The following is a 15,575-nucleotide window of genomic DNA, read 5'->3' on the forward strand; positions in this document are numbered from 1 at the left end:
TCAATGCAGGAGCTTCCCCCCTGGTGGTTAGTGTGCTCCCACAGTGGGAGCGCCGCTCAGCTGACCAACTGGCGCCAAATGCAGGGCTCATGGCTGCGAGCCTCTCCTGATCGGGACTGACTGGGCATGAGCCTGCAGCAGGCACAGCAGGATCAGGATGAGCAGGAGCAGCAGGCGGCGTTGGACTGATGATTTCAGCCTGATACCTGCAGGCCACCTGCCTGCGGGGATCAGGCCTAAACCGGCAGTCCGACATCCCCTGAGGGGTCCCAGATTGCGAGAGGGTGCAGGCCAGGCAGAGGAACCCCACCGGTGCATGAATCCATGCACCAGGCCTCTAGTAGATAAATAAAGGAAAGCACCTCCAGTCCATTTAGCTGCACATTTTCATGGACTTAAGAAGAAGCTTCTTTAACGGTGAGGGTGGAATTACATATTTTACTTTAGTGCTAAATTTCTTGTTATTTTGAAAAAGAGTATTATTTGATTTCTTAGGTAATGTTAGCTTCCTGAAAAAAATATTCCAAATTATGTACTGAAATGTAGATGTTTGTGTAAAAATTCAAATCTTTGGAGACTATGCAGTGATATCACCAGTGAGTTGGAACAGCTTTTCTTTCTATGGCTTTACTTTGTTGTCTTCTTTGGAAATTCACCATATAGATACACCTTGTAGGGGATATGCATAGCAACATATTTAATGATTTTCCCATTATCAGAACTTATAAGAAATTAGTAAGTTCACAGTTTGTTCAATGATATTTGAAAGGTGGTCTAAATAAAAAATTAATGTAAAGTCTTAGGGGATTTTTTCTTTAATTTCAGTAATGATACATAGGAAAGAATACAGAAGGATTCTGAAATGTTATGAATGATTATTTACTTCTAATTTTTCCCCATATTTTGAAATCCAAAAACTAATAAGTGTTAGAGGGAGTAATGAGATAATATAGTAATTTGATCCTTATATACTGTAAATGAAATTTATTAAAGAATTTAAAGATAGTTTTGGTTCTCTATATCAGAAATATCTTAGCTACATATAAGCAGAGATATGTTAAACTAATAATGTACATAAATTATCTGAATCCTTTGAAATCTGGCCTCGAAAAGTATAATTTCAGACAAATATTTTTGGAACATGTTTTGATTTGAATTATATTATGTCTGTACCTCAGTTCTTTCCTGTCACTTTCCTATATTTGTACTTTATAAAGAGAAACGTAAGAATTCGTTAGGCTGCCTACATACATTTAAGAAGAGATCTTTTTAAATAATAACTCACTCCATATTTTAATATATACTCTCTAAATAATTGGGGTTTTAAATGAAACACTTGACCCAGGGAAAGGATTTCCTAGCTGATATTGACAAAAATTGAGGTATTTCAGTGTGTGCTTTATGTGTCAGAGATTGGTCAAAGAGGAGAATTGGTTCATGAATTAATATCAAGAAAATCTATTTTTACTATATCTTAAATTTAGTAACTTAAGGAAGTGAATGTGTTATGAACCCTATGATCATTCTTTGACAGATATTAAAAACTGCAGTGAAGGAAGAAATGTTGAATACATTTTTAAAATTTAAATTATTTTAAAGTAATTCACTATGTAAATAATACTCAAGTTGACTAATGTGTTAATATTTACTAATATTTGTTGATAGGATTTTGTATTGTTCACTTTTAAACACATATTTATCTACCCTGTGTAGATGCATAGGATATAGTATACAAATCTAATCACTGTAATATTTTTCACATTTTTAAATTCTGAGATATAAAGCTTCATAAACCAAAATTTTGCATTTCATAGAAATATATATGATCATACATAGAATCAGGCAAATATTGAAAAACATAAACTGTGGTTTCGGTGGTCTAAAACACAGTCATTTATAAGTTGAGTAATTTCTAAAATGGATATACTTTATATTGTTTATTCAAGTATTTGTAAAGGTATTTGCTTTAATATGTGCAATTGATTATTTTTTGTAGGACTGGAAGGAAAAGTATATAAACCATGATTATTCAAAGATTTTCACTGAAAATATAGTTGAACAGGTTTGTATTAATAATTATTATGATATGTAGAACTTTTTGCTATATTTTCCAGAAGGGCATATTATTACTACAATACTGCTTTAGTGGGGGATGTTTTGAAAGTGCAGTAATTACTCTTTAGGTAAAATTCATATGGCTTAATTCCCAATTTTATAGCCTTAAGGATCATATAGTTATAAAACTGTAGAATGTGTAGATGAACAAAAATTTTAAGATCATGCATTTTTTTGAAGCGTGCTCTCAATGTCATAGCTTTCTTTTTGTTTCATTTTTTTCTTTATTTCATTTTTTCCCTATGACCACTTATCCCCCCTATACCCTCTTCCACCTCTACCCCCTGCCCCCCACCTCACATCCTGCCCCCCGGAATCACCACACTATTGTGTGTGTCCATAAGTTAATGTTGTAGCTTTCCCAAACCACAAAAAATAAGGAGCCATTGACAGATATCTTTCATGAAAGTTTACCTTTGAAAGAAATTAGGCTCCAAGAATCTCTTAGAGATGTCTTTTACGAAATGAACTCTGTTTAAGATTAGTAGTATTCCAAACTATTGGTAATTATTTTAGAGAATATAAGGAATCTTTGATTCTGAGTTATCTCTTTATTTTGTATACTATGAGAAAGAAAGAAAAAATACTGCCAATTAAACTATGACACAATGTTTTCTGGTCATTTAGAATGTTTTTATTTTATACATATTGAAAGAGTTATTTTACAATTATTAAGGAATATATGTTATATGTTCTAGTGCACTGCATACACAATAACTTTTCATTTCTGTCACAAATTATACCATAAATCATTTTAAAAAGACATTTTAAAGGGCAACTCAGTTCAGCAAATGCAGCACCAACTAAATACATGTATACAAAGGACACACAGATGTGCATATGTACTCACACAGGTGACAGCAGGATGAATGTTTTACCAAGCGCCGGGGCATTAAAACTACATCACAGTGGCTGCTTGGCTTTGACTTTAAGACACATTTTATTTTACTGATGTTAAAATGTAAAAAAAAAAAAAAAGTCTCCTAAGTGTTAAAATCCCCAAAACTAGTATTGTTTATAATAGTAATGTCAATAATGTGGGACAGACCTCCTAAAAAGGACATCTAAGTGAGCTAAATATTGCATATTCTGCCCTATTAGTTTTTAAATGCTAGTTATTAGTTAAAAGACACAGAATGTACCCTAACCGGTTTGGCTCAGTGGATAGAGCATCAGCCTGTGGACTCAAGGGTCCCAGGTTCGATTCCAGTCAAGGGCACGTACCTTGGTTGCGGGCACATCCCCAGTAGGGTGTGTGCAGGAGGCAGCTGATTGGTGTTTCTAACTCTCTATCCCTCTCCCTTCCTCTCTGTAAAAAATCAATAGAATATATTTTTAAAAAGACACAGAATGTTATTCTCTTAATGGTGATGCCATGCTTTATGAGAAAGAAAAATAAAGCGTGTTCTCAATGTCATAGCCTTGTCCAGATGTCTTTTGGTTTCCCATATTTTCTGAAAAAGCCTGTGATGAGTTGGTGGAAGAAATGGAGCATTATGGCCAGTGGTCTGGAGGGAAACATCACGTAAGTTGTAATTTCACACAGAAAACTGAAATGTGTATGTGGGGTTGGGGGAAGGGTAGATATTTAGAGAATTTAGGGTGGATTTGTCATTTTTGTTGTACATCTCTGAATAGACCTGAATAGTAGGTTAGCCAAGGTTGTCAGGAGAGCTGTGTTTAAGTCTAATTCTGCCATTACCTAATGAGTGTTTAGCATTTGATCTCTCTGGGCCTCAGTTTCTCATTTATACATGTAATTACACTGGCTAGTCCTTAAGGATCATGTCCCAGGCTGGAGTGGTGAGGTAATGTATATCTTTACTGTGTGATGTTGTTCTTGAGGCCACTTTTTATTCTCTGCATTTTTACGGTGAGCTGTAGTGAAAAGTACTAAGACTAAGTTTATCTGGTTGATTATCAAAGCTTTTTTTGTATAAAATTTAAGAAGGAATCTGAATGCCTTCAGTGTAAGTCAGTTTTTTATTTACATTCAGTGTCAAGGACTTGGCAGGAAGTCTCACTGTTAGTGGTTCAATGTATTTCTTTTCCTCTGAGAATCCTCGCATGCCAGCTTATTCCCAATACCAAGAAATTTAAGTGGAATATTCTTGAATATTCCTGCCTCTGTTAGCTGATCAGGGATACAGAAGTTCAAAGAATGATGAAGAACTTGAAGTCAGCAAGTTGCAGGCAGGATAATGAAAACCTGTCATAGAAAGACTGGGTGCCACAAAGTAGAAGTAAGAAACAAAGCAGGGAAAGCTTGTTTCTATGGTAGGTAACCCAACAAATTTATGTCCATCAAGCATCTAAGACTGCCTGAAGGGTCACTGTAAAAAACTCATTCTTTAGGAGGCTTGGAAAGGCTTTGGAAATTAATTTTATTTACTTTATAGTCAGCTCTTAAATAGACATTTGTAAAAATAATCTAAATGAGCCACTTTAAAATGGAGTTGAAGCTGCCTTCCCAGAATCTTGCATATCTTATTCCTCAAATCTTTGGAATGTTAAAAGGGCAAAATAACCTTGGGCTAGATCCAAGAGCAGCATTGTATCCCAAACCACTGTGTGCAAAGATTACAAGAAAGAAGATGTCATGACTACCTAGACCGAAATTAAAAACATTGTTTAGCATTAGCATCACTGTGCTAGCTTATTTGCACCTATAGAAATGCTTCCTTCTATTGATGTAATTGTTCTTCTTCCCTTTCTCATAAATACCCACTGCTTTTGTTTCCTAATCAGAACACTATTTGGTTTCTGTCTGAATAGGTGCTTTCTAAATAACTATTCTTTTGAATCTCAAATAAACACTTGTTACCTCTTACTTTGACCTTTTTATTTTTGGGTTAACATATTAAATAAGTAGGAAAGGAGTCTACTAAACTCTGTAATGTTTTGCTTCATGGATATATTTGCAAAGCCATTTTACCTAAGTTTTTTTGATAGTCTTGCAGTTAAAGCAGATGATGTGTCATAATTAAACTGTTAATTTCTTTATTTATAATGATCTTGGGATTGAAAAAATTCCAAGATCGTATAAATGTGGATTGCTGTGGACCACACTTTATGATGTCATTAATTTGTTTTTAGGATAGCCGTATATCTGGTGGTTATGAAAATGTCCCAACTGATGATATCCACATGAAGCAAATTGATCTGGAGAATGTTTGGCTTCATTTTATCCGGGAGTTTATTGCACCAGTTACACTGAAGGTCTTTGCAGGCTATTATACAAAGGTAGTTATTCTTCCATTCCTCCTGCCTACCTCTTACCAGTTTTTACACGCATATGCTATTTTATGTTTTTATTGCTAAGCAAATCCATTCATTTACTTTGCCTTTTTAGGGATTTGCATTATTGAATTTTGTGGTAAAATACTCCCCTGACAGACAGCGTTCTCTTCGCCCTCATCACGATGCTTCTACATTTACCATCAACATTGCACTCAATAATGTGGGAGAAGATTTTCAGGTAATTATGGGTTTTATTTTTTACATTCCTCAGTCATTACAAAAAAGCCTTAAATCCCTCCCCCTTTTTTTTTACTTTTCTTCTTATGTGGCATAATTTGAATTTTGCCAATCTATCCTATCTAATAAAAGAGAAACATGGTAATTAGCGTACAACCGCTACCCTTCCCATTGGCTAATCAGGGCAATATGCAAATTAATTGCCAGCCAAGATGGCGGCCGGCAGCCAGGCAGCTTGAAACTAACATGAGGCTTGCTTGCTTCAGTGACGGAGGACTGCAACATTCCCTGCCTGCCGCTGCCAGCCTCTGAGCCTGCAGTTTGAAACATTGTAACAAATATAGAAGCTAAACAAAACCCCAGAAACCCCTGCTTTCAGCAGCAGGGATCCCAGAGCTGGACTTGATACAGTGTTTCGAGATTATAGAACCCAAACAAACCAGATACCTGCTTTCAGCAGCTGAGGCCTCAGAGCTGGAGCCAAGCCTCAGAGCTAAAGCTGGCCCAGAATAAAAAATAAAATAAAAAAAAGAGCTGTTGGAAGCTTCAGCCCTCAGCCCCTCACCCAGACTGGCCAGGCACCCCAGTGGGGACCCCCACCCTGATCCAGGACACCCTTCAGGGCAAACCAGCCGATCCCCACCCGTGCACCAGGCCTCATCCTATATAGTAAAAGGGTAATATGCCTCCCAGCACCGGGATCAGCGGAGCCACGAGGCCTCCCGGCACCGGGATCAGTGTGACAGGGGGCAGCACCCAAACCCCCTGATCGCCCTACGGCTCTGTGTGTGACAGGGGGCGGGGCCACAACCTCCCTATCCACCCTGCCCTGTTAGTGACAAGGGAAGGCACCCCAACCCCCTGATCAGCCCTGCTCTGTGCCTGATAGAGGGGAGCTCCCCAACCCCCTGATCGCCCTGCGGCTCTGTGTGTGACAGGGTGCGGCGCCCCAACCGCTCCCCCCCCATGGGCCCTGCTCTGTGTGTGACAGGTAGAGCCATAACCTCCCCATTGGCCCTGCCCTGAGTGTGACAGTGGCGGCACCCCAACCTCCTGATCGGTCCTGCTCTGTGGGTGATAGAGGGCGGCACCCCGACCCCCTGATGGGCCCTGTTCTGTGCATGACAGGGAGTGGCTCCGCAACCTCCCCATCGACCCTGCCGTGAGTGTGACAGGGGACGGTGCCCCTACCCCCCAATGGGCCCTACCCTGAGCGTGACTGAGAGTGGCATCACAACCTCCCAATCCACCCTGCTCTGTGCATGACAGTGGGCGGCACCCAACTCCCCAATCGGCCCTGCTCTGAGCCCGACCAGGGTCTGCACCTAGGGATTGGGCCTGCCCTCTGCCACACGGGAGCAGGCCTAAGCCAGCAGGTCGTTATCTCCCGAGGGGTCCCAGACTGCGAGAGGGCACAGGCCAGGCTGAGGGACCCCTCCTCCGCCCCCCCAAGTGCACAAATTTTTGTGCACCGGGCCTCTAGTATAATATATAAAAGCCCAGTGACCGTTACAGTGGAATGATCAGCATGACCAGTCGACCAGTCCCTATGATGCACACTGACCACCAGGGGACAGATGCTTAACTCAGGAGCTGCCCCCTAGTAGTCAGTGCACTCCCACAGCGGGAGTGCTGCTCAGCCAGAAGCTGGGCTCATGGCTGATGAGCACAGCTGCAGCGGTGGGAGCCTCTCCTGACTGGGCAGTACTACCAAGTGGCGGCAGCAGGCACAGCGGCTGGGATGAGTGTGAGCTGCACAGCACCCGGCCTGGTTCGGGCTCCTCCTAAACCTGCAGTCAGACATCCCCAGAGGAGTCCCAGATTGTAAGGGTCTCAAGTACTTGGGTGCTATGGGCGCTCCTGTAGAACAAGTGGTTACCATAGACAGGTTTTGTGTAAGTCCAATTTCAGCCTGTTTTTTTTTTTTCTTAACTAGTCAAACATATGAACTTATAGTGCAGCCCCTCTCAGAGCGGGCAAAAGCAGCCAAAACATTGGAGGGCCAGTGCCTGGAGAAGGGGCATAGGAAGGAGTTTTGGGCGCATGGCTACATAGGGGTTAGGGATAGGATTAGAATCTCTTTCTCTGTAAACAAAAGAGAAAAGATAGGAACCACTCTTTTGGTGGCTACACATGTCTCCCGCTTGAGCAGCGCAGCAGGCTTGCTCACTGTTTGCAAACATGACACTGTGCACAAGTGCAGAGGAGGCGTGCCCCACACTGCCTCAGGAGTCTCTTCAGTGGGTCTCTTCCTCGAGGGAGCAGGGTTTTTTGGTGCGAATTGCATGAGATCTGAACTTAAAGGGGGAAGGCAGCACCCCAGGACTGAGTTCCCAGAGGGAGACTGCCCCTGTTACCTTCGAGCAAAGGCACTGGGAACCATTCTTGACATTGGGCATGTGTTCACTAAACTGCGTGGCCCACAGATCTGTGCCAGTGCCCGGGCGTCATGAGTGGAGGAGGGAAAGGAGGGTGGGCCCGCAGGGCCGCTAGCCTCCAGGTCTGAGTGTTGGCTGCAGCTGGGAGGTGGCAGGGAGCAGTGCCTTGGGATTGAGGGAGAGACTTTGAGGGCTTCGGAAGCCCGGAAGTGAGCCCTGGGGTTCGGGAGTTTGGGATAGTGCAGAGGTCAAAGGAGTATATATAAGCAGCCCCCCTGTGCAGCAGCACCCAGTCCAAAGTGTGTGTGAGGGAGGTGGGAGGATGGAGCGAGGGTCTGAGAGGGTCCCTGGACTTCCCGTGGAGGCACAGACATGCAGGTACAAGTGGGAAGACAGTTTGGCTCTCACTGAGCCCAGTTGCGCTGTTTAACCTTCGTAGCTTCTTGAAGGCTTTTGAAAAACCTTTTTGGGGGGAGGCTTTTCTTTGCCCCCCAGCAGCCGCAGAATCGCCACCGGAGAGCCGCCCAATCTCTCCCCACACCCAGTAGGGTTGAGCTACCTGGGAGGGGGAGGAAATGAAACGTGGTGAGTATGAAGTGTGCAGTCCCCATGACCTTCCCTTCCCAGGATAATGCTGTGCTCCCTAACTTCCCATGCGTCAAGAGATAAATGTGGATTCGCAAAGAGGCAGCCACTGCCCTCCCCTCCCCCAGGAGCTTCTGCCCAGGAGAATAGAGGAGTTACTTCTGAAACCCCTAACCTTTGCTTTAAGGCTGTATTCGCTTTCCCTAATATATGTTGCTTGAAGTACACAATGGTTTGTGTTTAGATGTGCGATAAATGTGGGGAAGCAAGGTTTTGTGCTTTAAAATAAAAGAGTCTGGAGTCTTTGGGGAGGAGTCTCTCTCTCTCTCTCTCTCTCTCTCTCTCTCTCTCTCTCTCTCACACACACACACACACACACACACACTCACTCCTTCCTCCCCTCTTCCCTGACCTGGTGAATCTTCACACAGAAAGTTAGCCCTAGCTCCTCAGAACCCACCCTCGCTGGAGTGGCCTCTGTTTTGATTTTTTCTCTCACAAGGTTTTTTTCTAACCTCTAAACCATCAGTCGGACATTCCCCGAGGGGTCTCGGATTGCAAGTGACTATGTCATAGCTTATAAATGGCTACATCCCACACACAGTTAAACAAGGAAGGTGGCTTCTGCAATATTTGAAAAAGAGATCTATGGCTGTTTAATCCTAATTCATCAGAAGAACCTCCAAACTGTCCACATCCTGTTTATTCTGCATGGGGATGAGCATGCATTCCTATATATTGGAAACAGTCTCTTAGATTTAAAAATTAAAACCTGGCAAGTCTACTCTTAACACTGAAAAAAAACAGGATGATGCAGGGATGACATGCATGGACTCTGGCTTGCACATTTTGTGGTCAGCCCTGATTCTGACACTTTATCTGTGTGAGAAAGCCAATTACTTAACTTCTCTCTGCTTCAGTTTTTCCACCCGTAAGATGGGGAAAATGGCACTACTGCCTCAGAAGGATCATGTTATGTACTACTTTTTATACTCAGGGCAAAAAAATGTAGCTTGTACAACAGCAAGATGCCTTTCACCTGTATGAAAAGTATGGCCACTGGTGCATGAGGCATCCTGGATTGCGAGAGGGATGTTCGAGGGGTCCTGGATTGCGAGAGGGCACAGGCCAGGCTGAGGGACACACACCCCCCACATGAATTTTGTGCACCAGGCCTCTAGTGATAAAATATTAAACATAATAGGATGATACATTTATTTGTTTCATCTCTTTTAGGGAGGTGGATGCAAATTTCTACGATACAATTGCTCTATTGAATCACCGAGAAAAGGCTGGAGTTTTATGCACCCAGGGAGACTCACACATCTGCATGAAGGGCTTCCTGTTAAAAATGGAACAAGATACATTGCAGTGTCTTTTATAGATCCCTAAGTTATTAACTTTCCTTTGAATCACTGCTCCTTTTGAAATGGATGACTGGCATGAACATGTTTGAAGTTACTTGAGAAGATGAGAGGAATATTTAAGTAACTTCAACAGAACAACTTCACTTTGGGCCAAACATTTGAAAACCTTATAAAAAAAATTGATATATCATAATGTCTGCTCTGAGCCTTAAAACACAGATTGAAGAAGAAAAGAAAAGAAAAAAATTAAAAGCAAATATTTATTTCTTTGCCTTATTGTCTCTGAGAATAATGACAGTTTTTCTGAATATGTGTTTCAGTTGGTAAGATATTCAGGTACAAATGCACAAGTGACAAATGAGACTAGTATTTTCTTATTTAACAATACCTGGGAAGAATTTTATTTATCAACATGTAGATAAGATGGATATAAGTGAAAATTGGCAATTTTTTAAACATTGGAAAACTGGAATTCTAACTGAATTTTTGTGCAATTGTGTAAGTACTTTTTTGATCACCTGTGTAGGTATGTTTTACAGTACTTCCTGATGGAATATAAAAAACAATATTGCACAATGTTTGTCATTAAGAAATTTAGTGCAAAATACAGTAAGTTCATATCCAGTTGAAAGCCCTTTTGTTTAGATTGTTAGTGGGTTTTTTTACATTTGTATTAGAAATAAAGTCCTGTGTTCCTTCAGATGATTTTTTTCAAGGTAGATTATATTACGTAGATATTAGATTTAGAAAAGCAAACCTTTCCATTTCTAAGTATTGACTTAAGATCACTGACTATCCTTAAGTAAAAAAGGTTGTTGTTTTTTAATTCTAGAAAATAATGATTACTTTTTCTTTGAGATGAGTAGCAGCATTTTATGATTTTTTAAAAAAGTTTTAAGTACTTGAATTTTATATCAGGAAAATAAGTTAGTGAGCCTTTCTTTTGCTTTTTGCCCTCCTCTTTATTCTCTTTTTAGGGAGAATTATTCAGTTTTTTGTCTTCCCAGCATGGTCTCTATTTTATCCTTCTTACTCTTCTTATTAGCTTTTTAAAATCACACTTTGAAATAATTTCCCTCCACAAAAGAATTTGTGCCTTGATTTTCACTATTTCTCTGAGTGAGGTTTAAATATCCTTATTGTAGCTACTGTGTTTAATTTAAAGGCTAAACTTGAGAAGAAGTTTTAAGTCATGGTACAAAAATTCATTTTTCTAACACCATGTGTTAGAAAATTCTGAAAAATAAAATAATTTAAAATAAGTTTCTGTTGTTTTCTTTATTATTGGTGATGTAGCTTAAGAAGATAATTATAATTGAGGAACCTAAAAGAGTATCTGGAGATAATAGACTATGACTTTTCATTTTGTTTGGTACATTTACTAGTATCATAACTTAATGAAAACTCTATTTACTTTCAAGTGGAATTAATATCTTCAATCTCAAAATGACTAGGGGTTTGATCTAACTTATTTTACAAGTGAGGAAATAGAGATATATATTATTTTGTTCATTTTTCTCTATTTTTTATTTTATTTATTTTAGATAGAGAGAAAGGGAAAGAAAAAAAGAGAGACAGAGAAACATTGATTTGTTGTTCTACTCATGTATACATTCATTGATTGCCTCTTGTATGTGCCCTGACTGGAGATCAAACCCACAACCTTGGCATATGGGGAGGATGCTCTAACCAACTGAGCTACCTGGCCAGGGCTCAATATATATTTATTCAATTGTGTTTTTCACGTTTCTACTGTAGGCTAGGAACTATTACAAGCATTGAGGATGTGGTGATGAGTAAGATGTTACAATTACTGGGAGATGCTCTTAGAAAATAAGGAAGTTGGGTTCTCCCTCTTTTCTTAGTAGCACTTAATACCTAGAATAAATTCTTCCTATCCATGAAGTTCATTGAGGAGACATTTTAGTAATGATTTGTGACTTCATTTAGTATACCTCAGGGATGGTATTCCAAATATGTAACAGTTTGCATGTTATAGATGCTATCCAGTCAAGACAGACTCTGCTTTTAAAAACAGAATTCTACTAATGCAAGCCAGCATGCTGTGCCTGTAGCATATTTCAGAGGACAGATGTACCAGTCCTGGTTCTTTTCAGTGGTGGTACCATGGGTGCTAACCTTTATTCACTATTTTAATCACATGCAATGTTTCTAGAAATTGGATGGAGATGGTCAGCTGAGGGCATGGGGATGTCCTACTGACAGCTTATTTTCCTTCTCATTCCATATTTAATAAAAGAATACATGTACTTTTTAAAAGAAAAATTCATGATTAGTGAGGGAAAGTGAGAAATTCCCATAAGTAAATCAGGAAATTTGAAAGATGGAAAAGAGACAGGACTGGATAGATGGAGAAATCTGCAGCTTGAAACTTGCCCAACTTGGACAACCATCGATCTGTACTGTTTTTGTGAGTTCACATTTTTTAGCTTCCACATATAAATGAGAAAGCATACAGTATTTGCCTTTGTCTGACTTACTTCACTCAACAACACCCTCAAGGCTCATCTATGTTGTCACAAATGGCAGTATTTCCTTCTTTTTAAAAAAAATTTTAAAAATATTTTTATTGGTTTCAGAAAGGAAGGAAGAGGACGATAGAAACATCAATGATGAGAGAGAATCATCAACCAGCTGCCTCCTGCACACCCCCCACTGGGGATTGAGCCCACAACCCAGGCATGTTCCCTATCCTGGAATCAAACTGTGATCTCCTGGTTCATAGGTTGTTGCTCAACCACTGAACCACACCGGACAGACTGTTTTTCCTTCTTTTTTTATGATTGACTAATACTCCAATGTGGTTGCATGTGTGTGTGAGTGGTGCAACTTCTTTACCCATTTACCCATCAGTGGACACTTAAGTTGTTTTTATGTCTTGGTTATTATAAATAACTAGAGGCCCGATGCACGAAAATTCATGCACTGGGGAGGAGGGGCCTCAGCCCGGCCTGCCCCCTCTCACAGTCCAGGAGCCCTCAGGGGATGTCCTACTGACAGCTTAGGCCTACTCCCCACAGCAGTCTGGCCTCCCTCTGCGGAAGACAACTGAGCTGATCAGGAGAAGGCACCACCCCCATCACCCCACTGCGGCTGCCACTGCCAGCCGCGGTCGCAGGGGCTGCGAGGCCTGAGTCCGGGGTCTCACAGCCACGGGGGCTCATGGCTGCCTGAGCCCCGAGCCTTGCAGCTGCTGGGGCTCATGGCTGCCTGAGCCCATGGCTGCCTGAGCCCACAGTTGTCATGAACCCCGGGCCTCGCAGCTGCTGAGGCTCATGGCTGCCTGAGCCCATAGTTGCCATGAGCCCCGGGCCTCACAGGACGCCTGGAAGACATCTACCCTAATTAGCATATTACCCTTTTATTAGTATAGATGCTATAATTAACATGAGTGCAGATGTCTTTTTGAGATAATGATCTTGTTTCCTTCAGATATATACCCAGAAGTGGAATTGCTATTTTTTTTAATTTTTTTATGAACTGAAATATTTTTCTATGGAAATAATTTGCACATTATTATTTAACTTACAAACAGTAGAAAGAGGAAAATTCCCATAAGTAATTTAATTTCATTAAATAAATTCTATTAATGTCAAAGATAACCATTTATGTTTGCATGTGTGTGCATGGGCATGTATATATTACCAAAGGCTTTAAATGTTCATCATGGCAGTATTTTTTTCTAACTCCCCAATGTGCATTGGAGTCAGCATGAATATTTTCCCCTAACACAAATACTTTAGTTATAGTCTAGTATATTAATTTTCTCTATTAGGCTTCATTTTTGAAAAACATTAGTGATTTACCATTATTGGTAATGTACCTTACAGATCAAATTTTACCCCTCTACAGAATAAAAATATAGAAAACAATTAACATATGAATTGAGTATTCCATCCTAATGACAGAATCTCTTTATATATTCCTCTACCACTATCACTATTTTCCTGTCTGTCATGTGCACTCAATTTTCCTGCTTGCTAAGCACTAAAGCCCATCTTGTATGACATTTTGGGGACCTGACTTCATTTGGAATATGGAGTGGTCTGTTCAAAAGAACTCTTCAAGTTGCAGGAAAAGCAAATAATATTTTTAATCACAGTTGAGAAGTCAGTTTCAGTAAATACTTAATTTTGACTAGATGTTGACTATTTTGGAAAATTAATATCTTTAAGACTTTATGAAAACAGTCTTTAACTGTTAACCTGAGGTTTTTTAGAATAGCAATACTTTTTAAAAAATATATTTATTGTTGATAGTATTACAGATGTCTCCCATTTCCCCCCTTTACCCTCTAGCACCACCCAGCCCCTACCACCACCACCACCCAGATCATCACCAACCTATTTCCCATGTCCATGGGCTATGCATATAAGTATATAAGTTCATTGCTTTATCTCTTCTCACCCCCCAATCCCACATCAAAATATGTCAGTTTGTTCTATACCTCCATGCTTTGAGTCTTATTATGTTAGTCGATTTATTTTGTTCATTAGCTTCCAAAAATAAGTGAGATGATGTGACATTTGTCTTTCTCAGATTGGCTTGTTTCACATAGCATAATATTCCCCAGGTCCATCCATGCTGTCCCAAAGGCTAAGAGATCCATTTTTGTTTACAGCTGCATAGTATTCCATTGTGTAAATGTCTCACAGTTTTTATCCATTCATCTACTGATGGGCACTTGGGCTTTATCCAAATCTTATCTATTGTAAATAATGCTGCTATCCTATCTAATAAAAGAGAAACATGCTAATTGGTGTACGACTGCTACCCTTCCCACTGGCTAATCAGGGCAATATGCAAATTAACTGCCAGCCAAGATGGCGGCCGGCAGCCAGGCAGCTTGAAACTAACATGAGGCTTGCTTGCTTCAGTGATGGAGGACTCCAACGTTCCCCGCCTGCCGCTGCCGGCCTCTGAGCTGCAACTCTAAGCAACTATGTAACAAATATAGAAGCTAAACAAAACCCCAGAAACCTGCTTTAGTCCGGGCTTCAGCCAGCAGGATCGCAACATTGTAAGCAAAGGCCAGAAACCTACTTTCAGCAGCAGAGGCCTAAGAGCTGGAGCCAAGCCTCAAAGCTAAAGCTGGCCCAGAATAAAAAAAACAAAAGAAAAAAGGAGCGGTTGGGAACTTCAGTCACCCCAGCCTGAAAACAGCCCTCAGCCCCTCACCCAGACTGGCCAGGCACCCCAGTGGGGACCCCCACCCTGAAGGGTGTGTGACCAGCTGCAAACAGCCATCATCCCCTCATCCAGGCTGGCCAGGCACCCCAGTGGGGACCCCCACCCTGGTCCAGGACACCCTTCAGGGCAAACCAGCCAGCACCCACCTGTGCACCAGGCCTCTACCCTATATAGTAAAAGGGTAATATGCCTCCCAGCACCAGGATCAGCGGAGCCGCGAGGCCTCCCAGCACCGGGATCAGTATGACAGGGGGCAGCGCCCAAACCCCCTGATCTCCCTGCGGCTCTGTGTATGACAGGGGGCGGGGCCACAACCTCCCTATCCACCCTGCTCTGTTCATGACAAGGGAAGGCGCCCCAACCCCCTGATCAGCCCTGCTCTGTGCCTGATAGGGGGGAGCTCCGCAATCGGCCCTGCTCTGAGCCCGACCAGGGGCTGCAC

The 15,575-nt window shown here is 41.3% G+C and overlaps 1 protein-coding gene across 1 annotated transcript in view; it reads left to right on the plus strand.

Moving 5' to 3' along the window:
• Window positions 1-11,161, plus strand: part of PLOD2 (procollagen-lysine,2-oxoglutarate 5-dioxygenase 2) — a gene marked incomplete at its 5' end in the record, with an annotated part of 326,945 nt that extends 315,784 nt beyond the window's left edge. The window contains 5 exons of the mRNA XM_081086033.1: window positions 1,997-2,062; window positions 3,536-3,640; window positions 5,212-5,358; window positions 5,468-5,593; window positions 9,792-11,161. Coding sequence (XP_080942159.1) covers window positions 1,997-2,062; window positions 3,536-3,640; window positions 5,212-5,358; window positions 5,468-5,593; window positions 9,792-9,947 — 600 coding nt within the window. The 3' untranslated portion in view covers window positions 9,948-11,161. The remainder of the gene's footprint in view (window positions 1-1,996; window positions 2,063-3,535; window positions 3,641-5,211; window positions 5,359-5,467; window positions 5,594-9,791) is intronic.
• Window positions 11,162-15,575: the final 4,414 nt, after the last annotated feature.

This window comes from Myotis nattereri, assembly GCF_964212035.1.
Source record: "Myotis nattereri genome assembly, chromosome: 3".
NCBI lineage: Eukaryota > Metazoa > Chordata > Mammalia > Chiroptera > Vespertilionidae > Myotis > Myotis nattereri.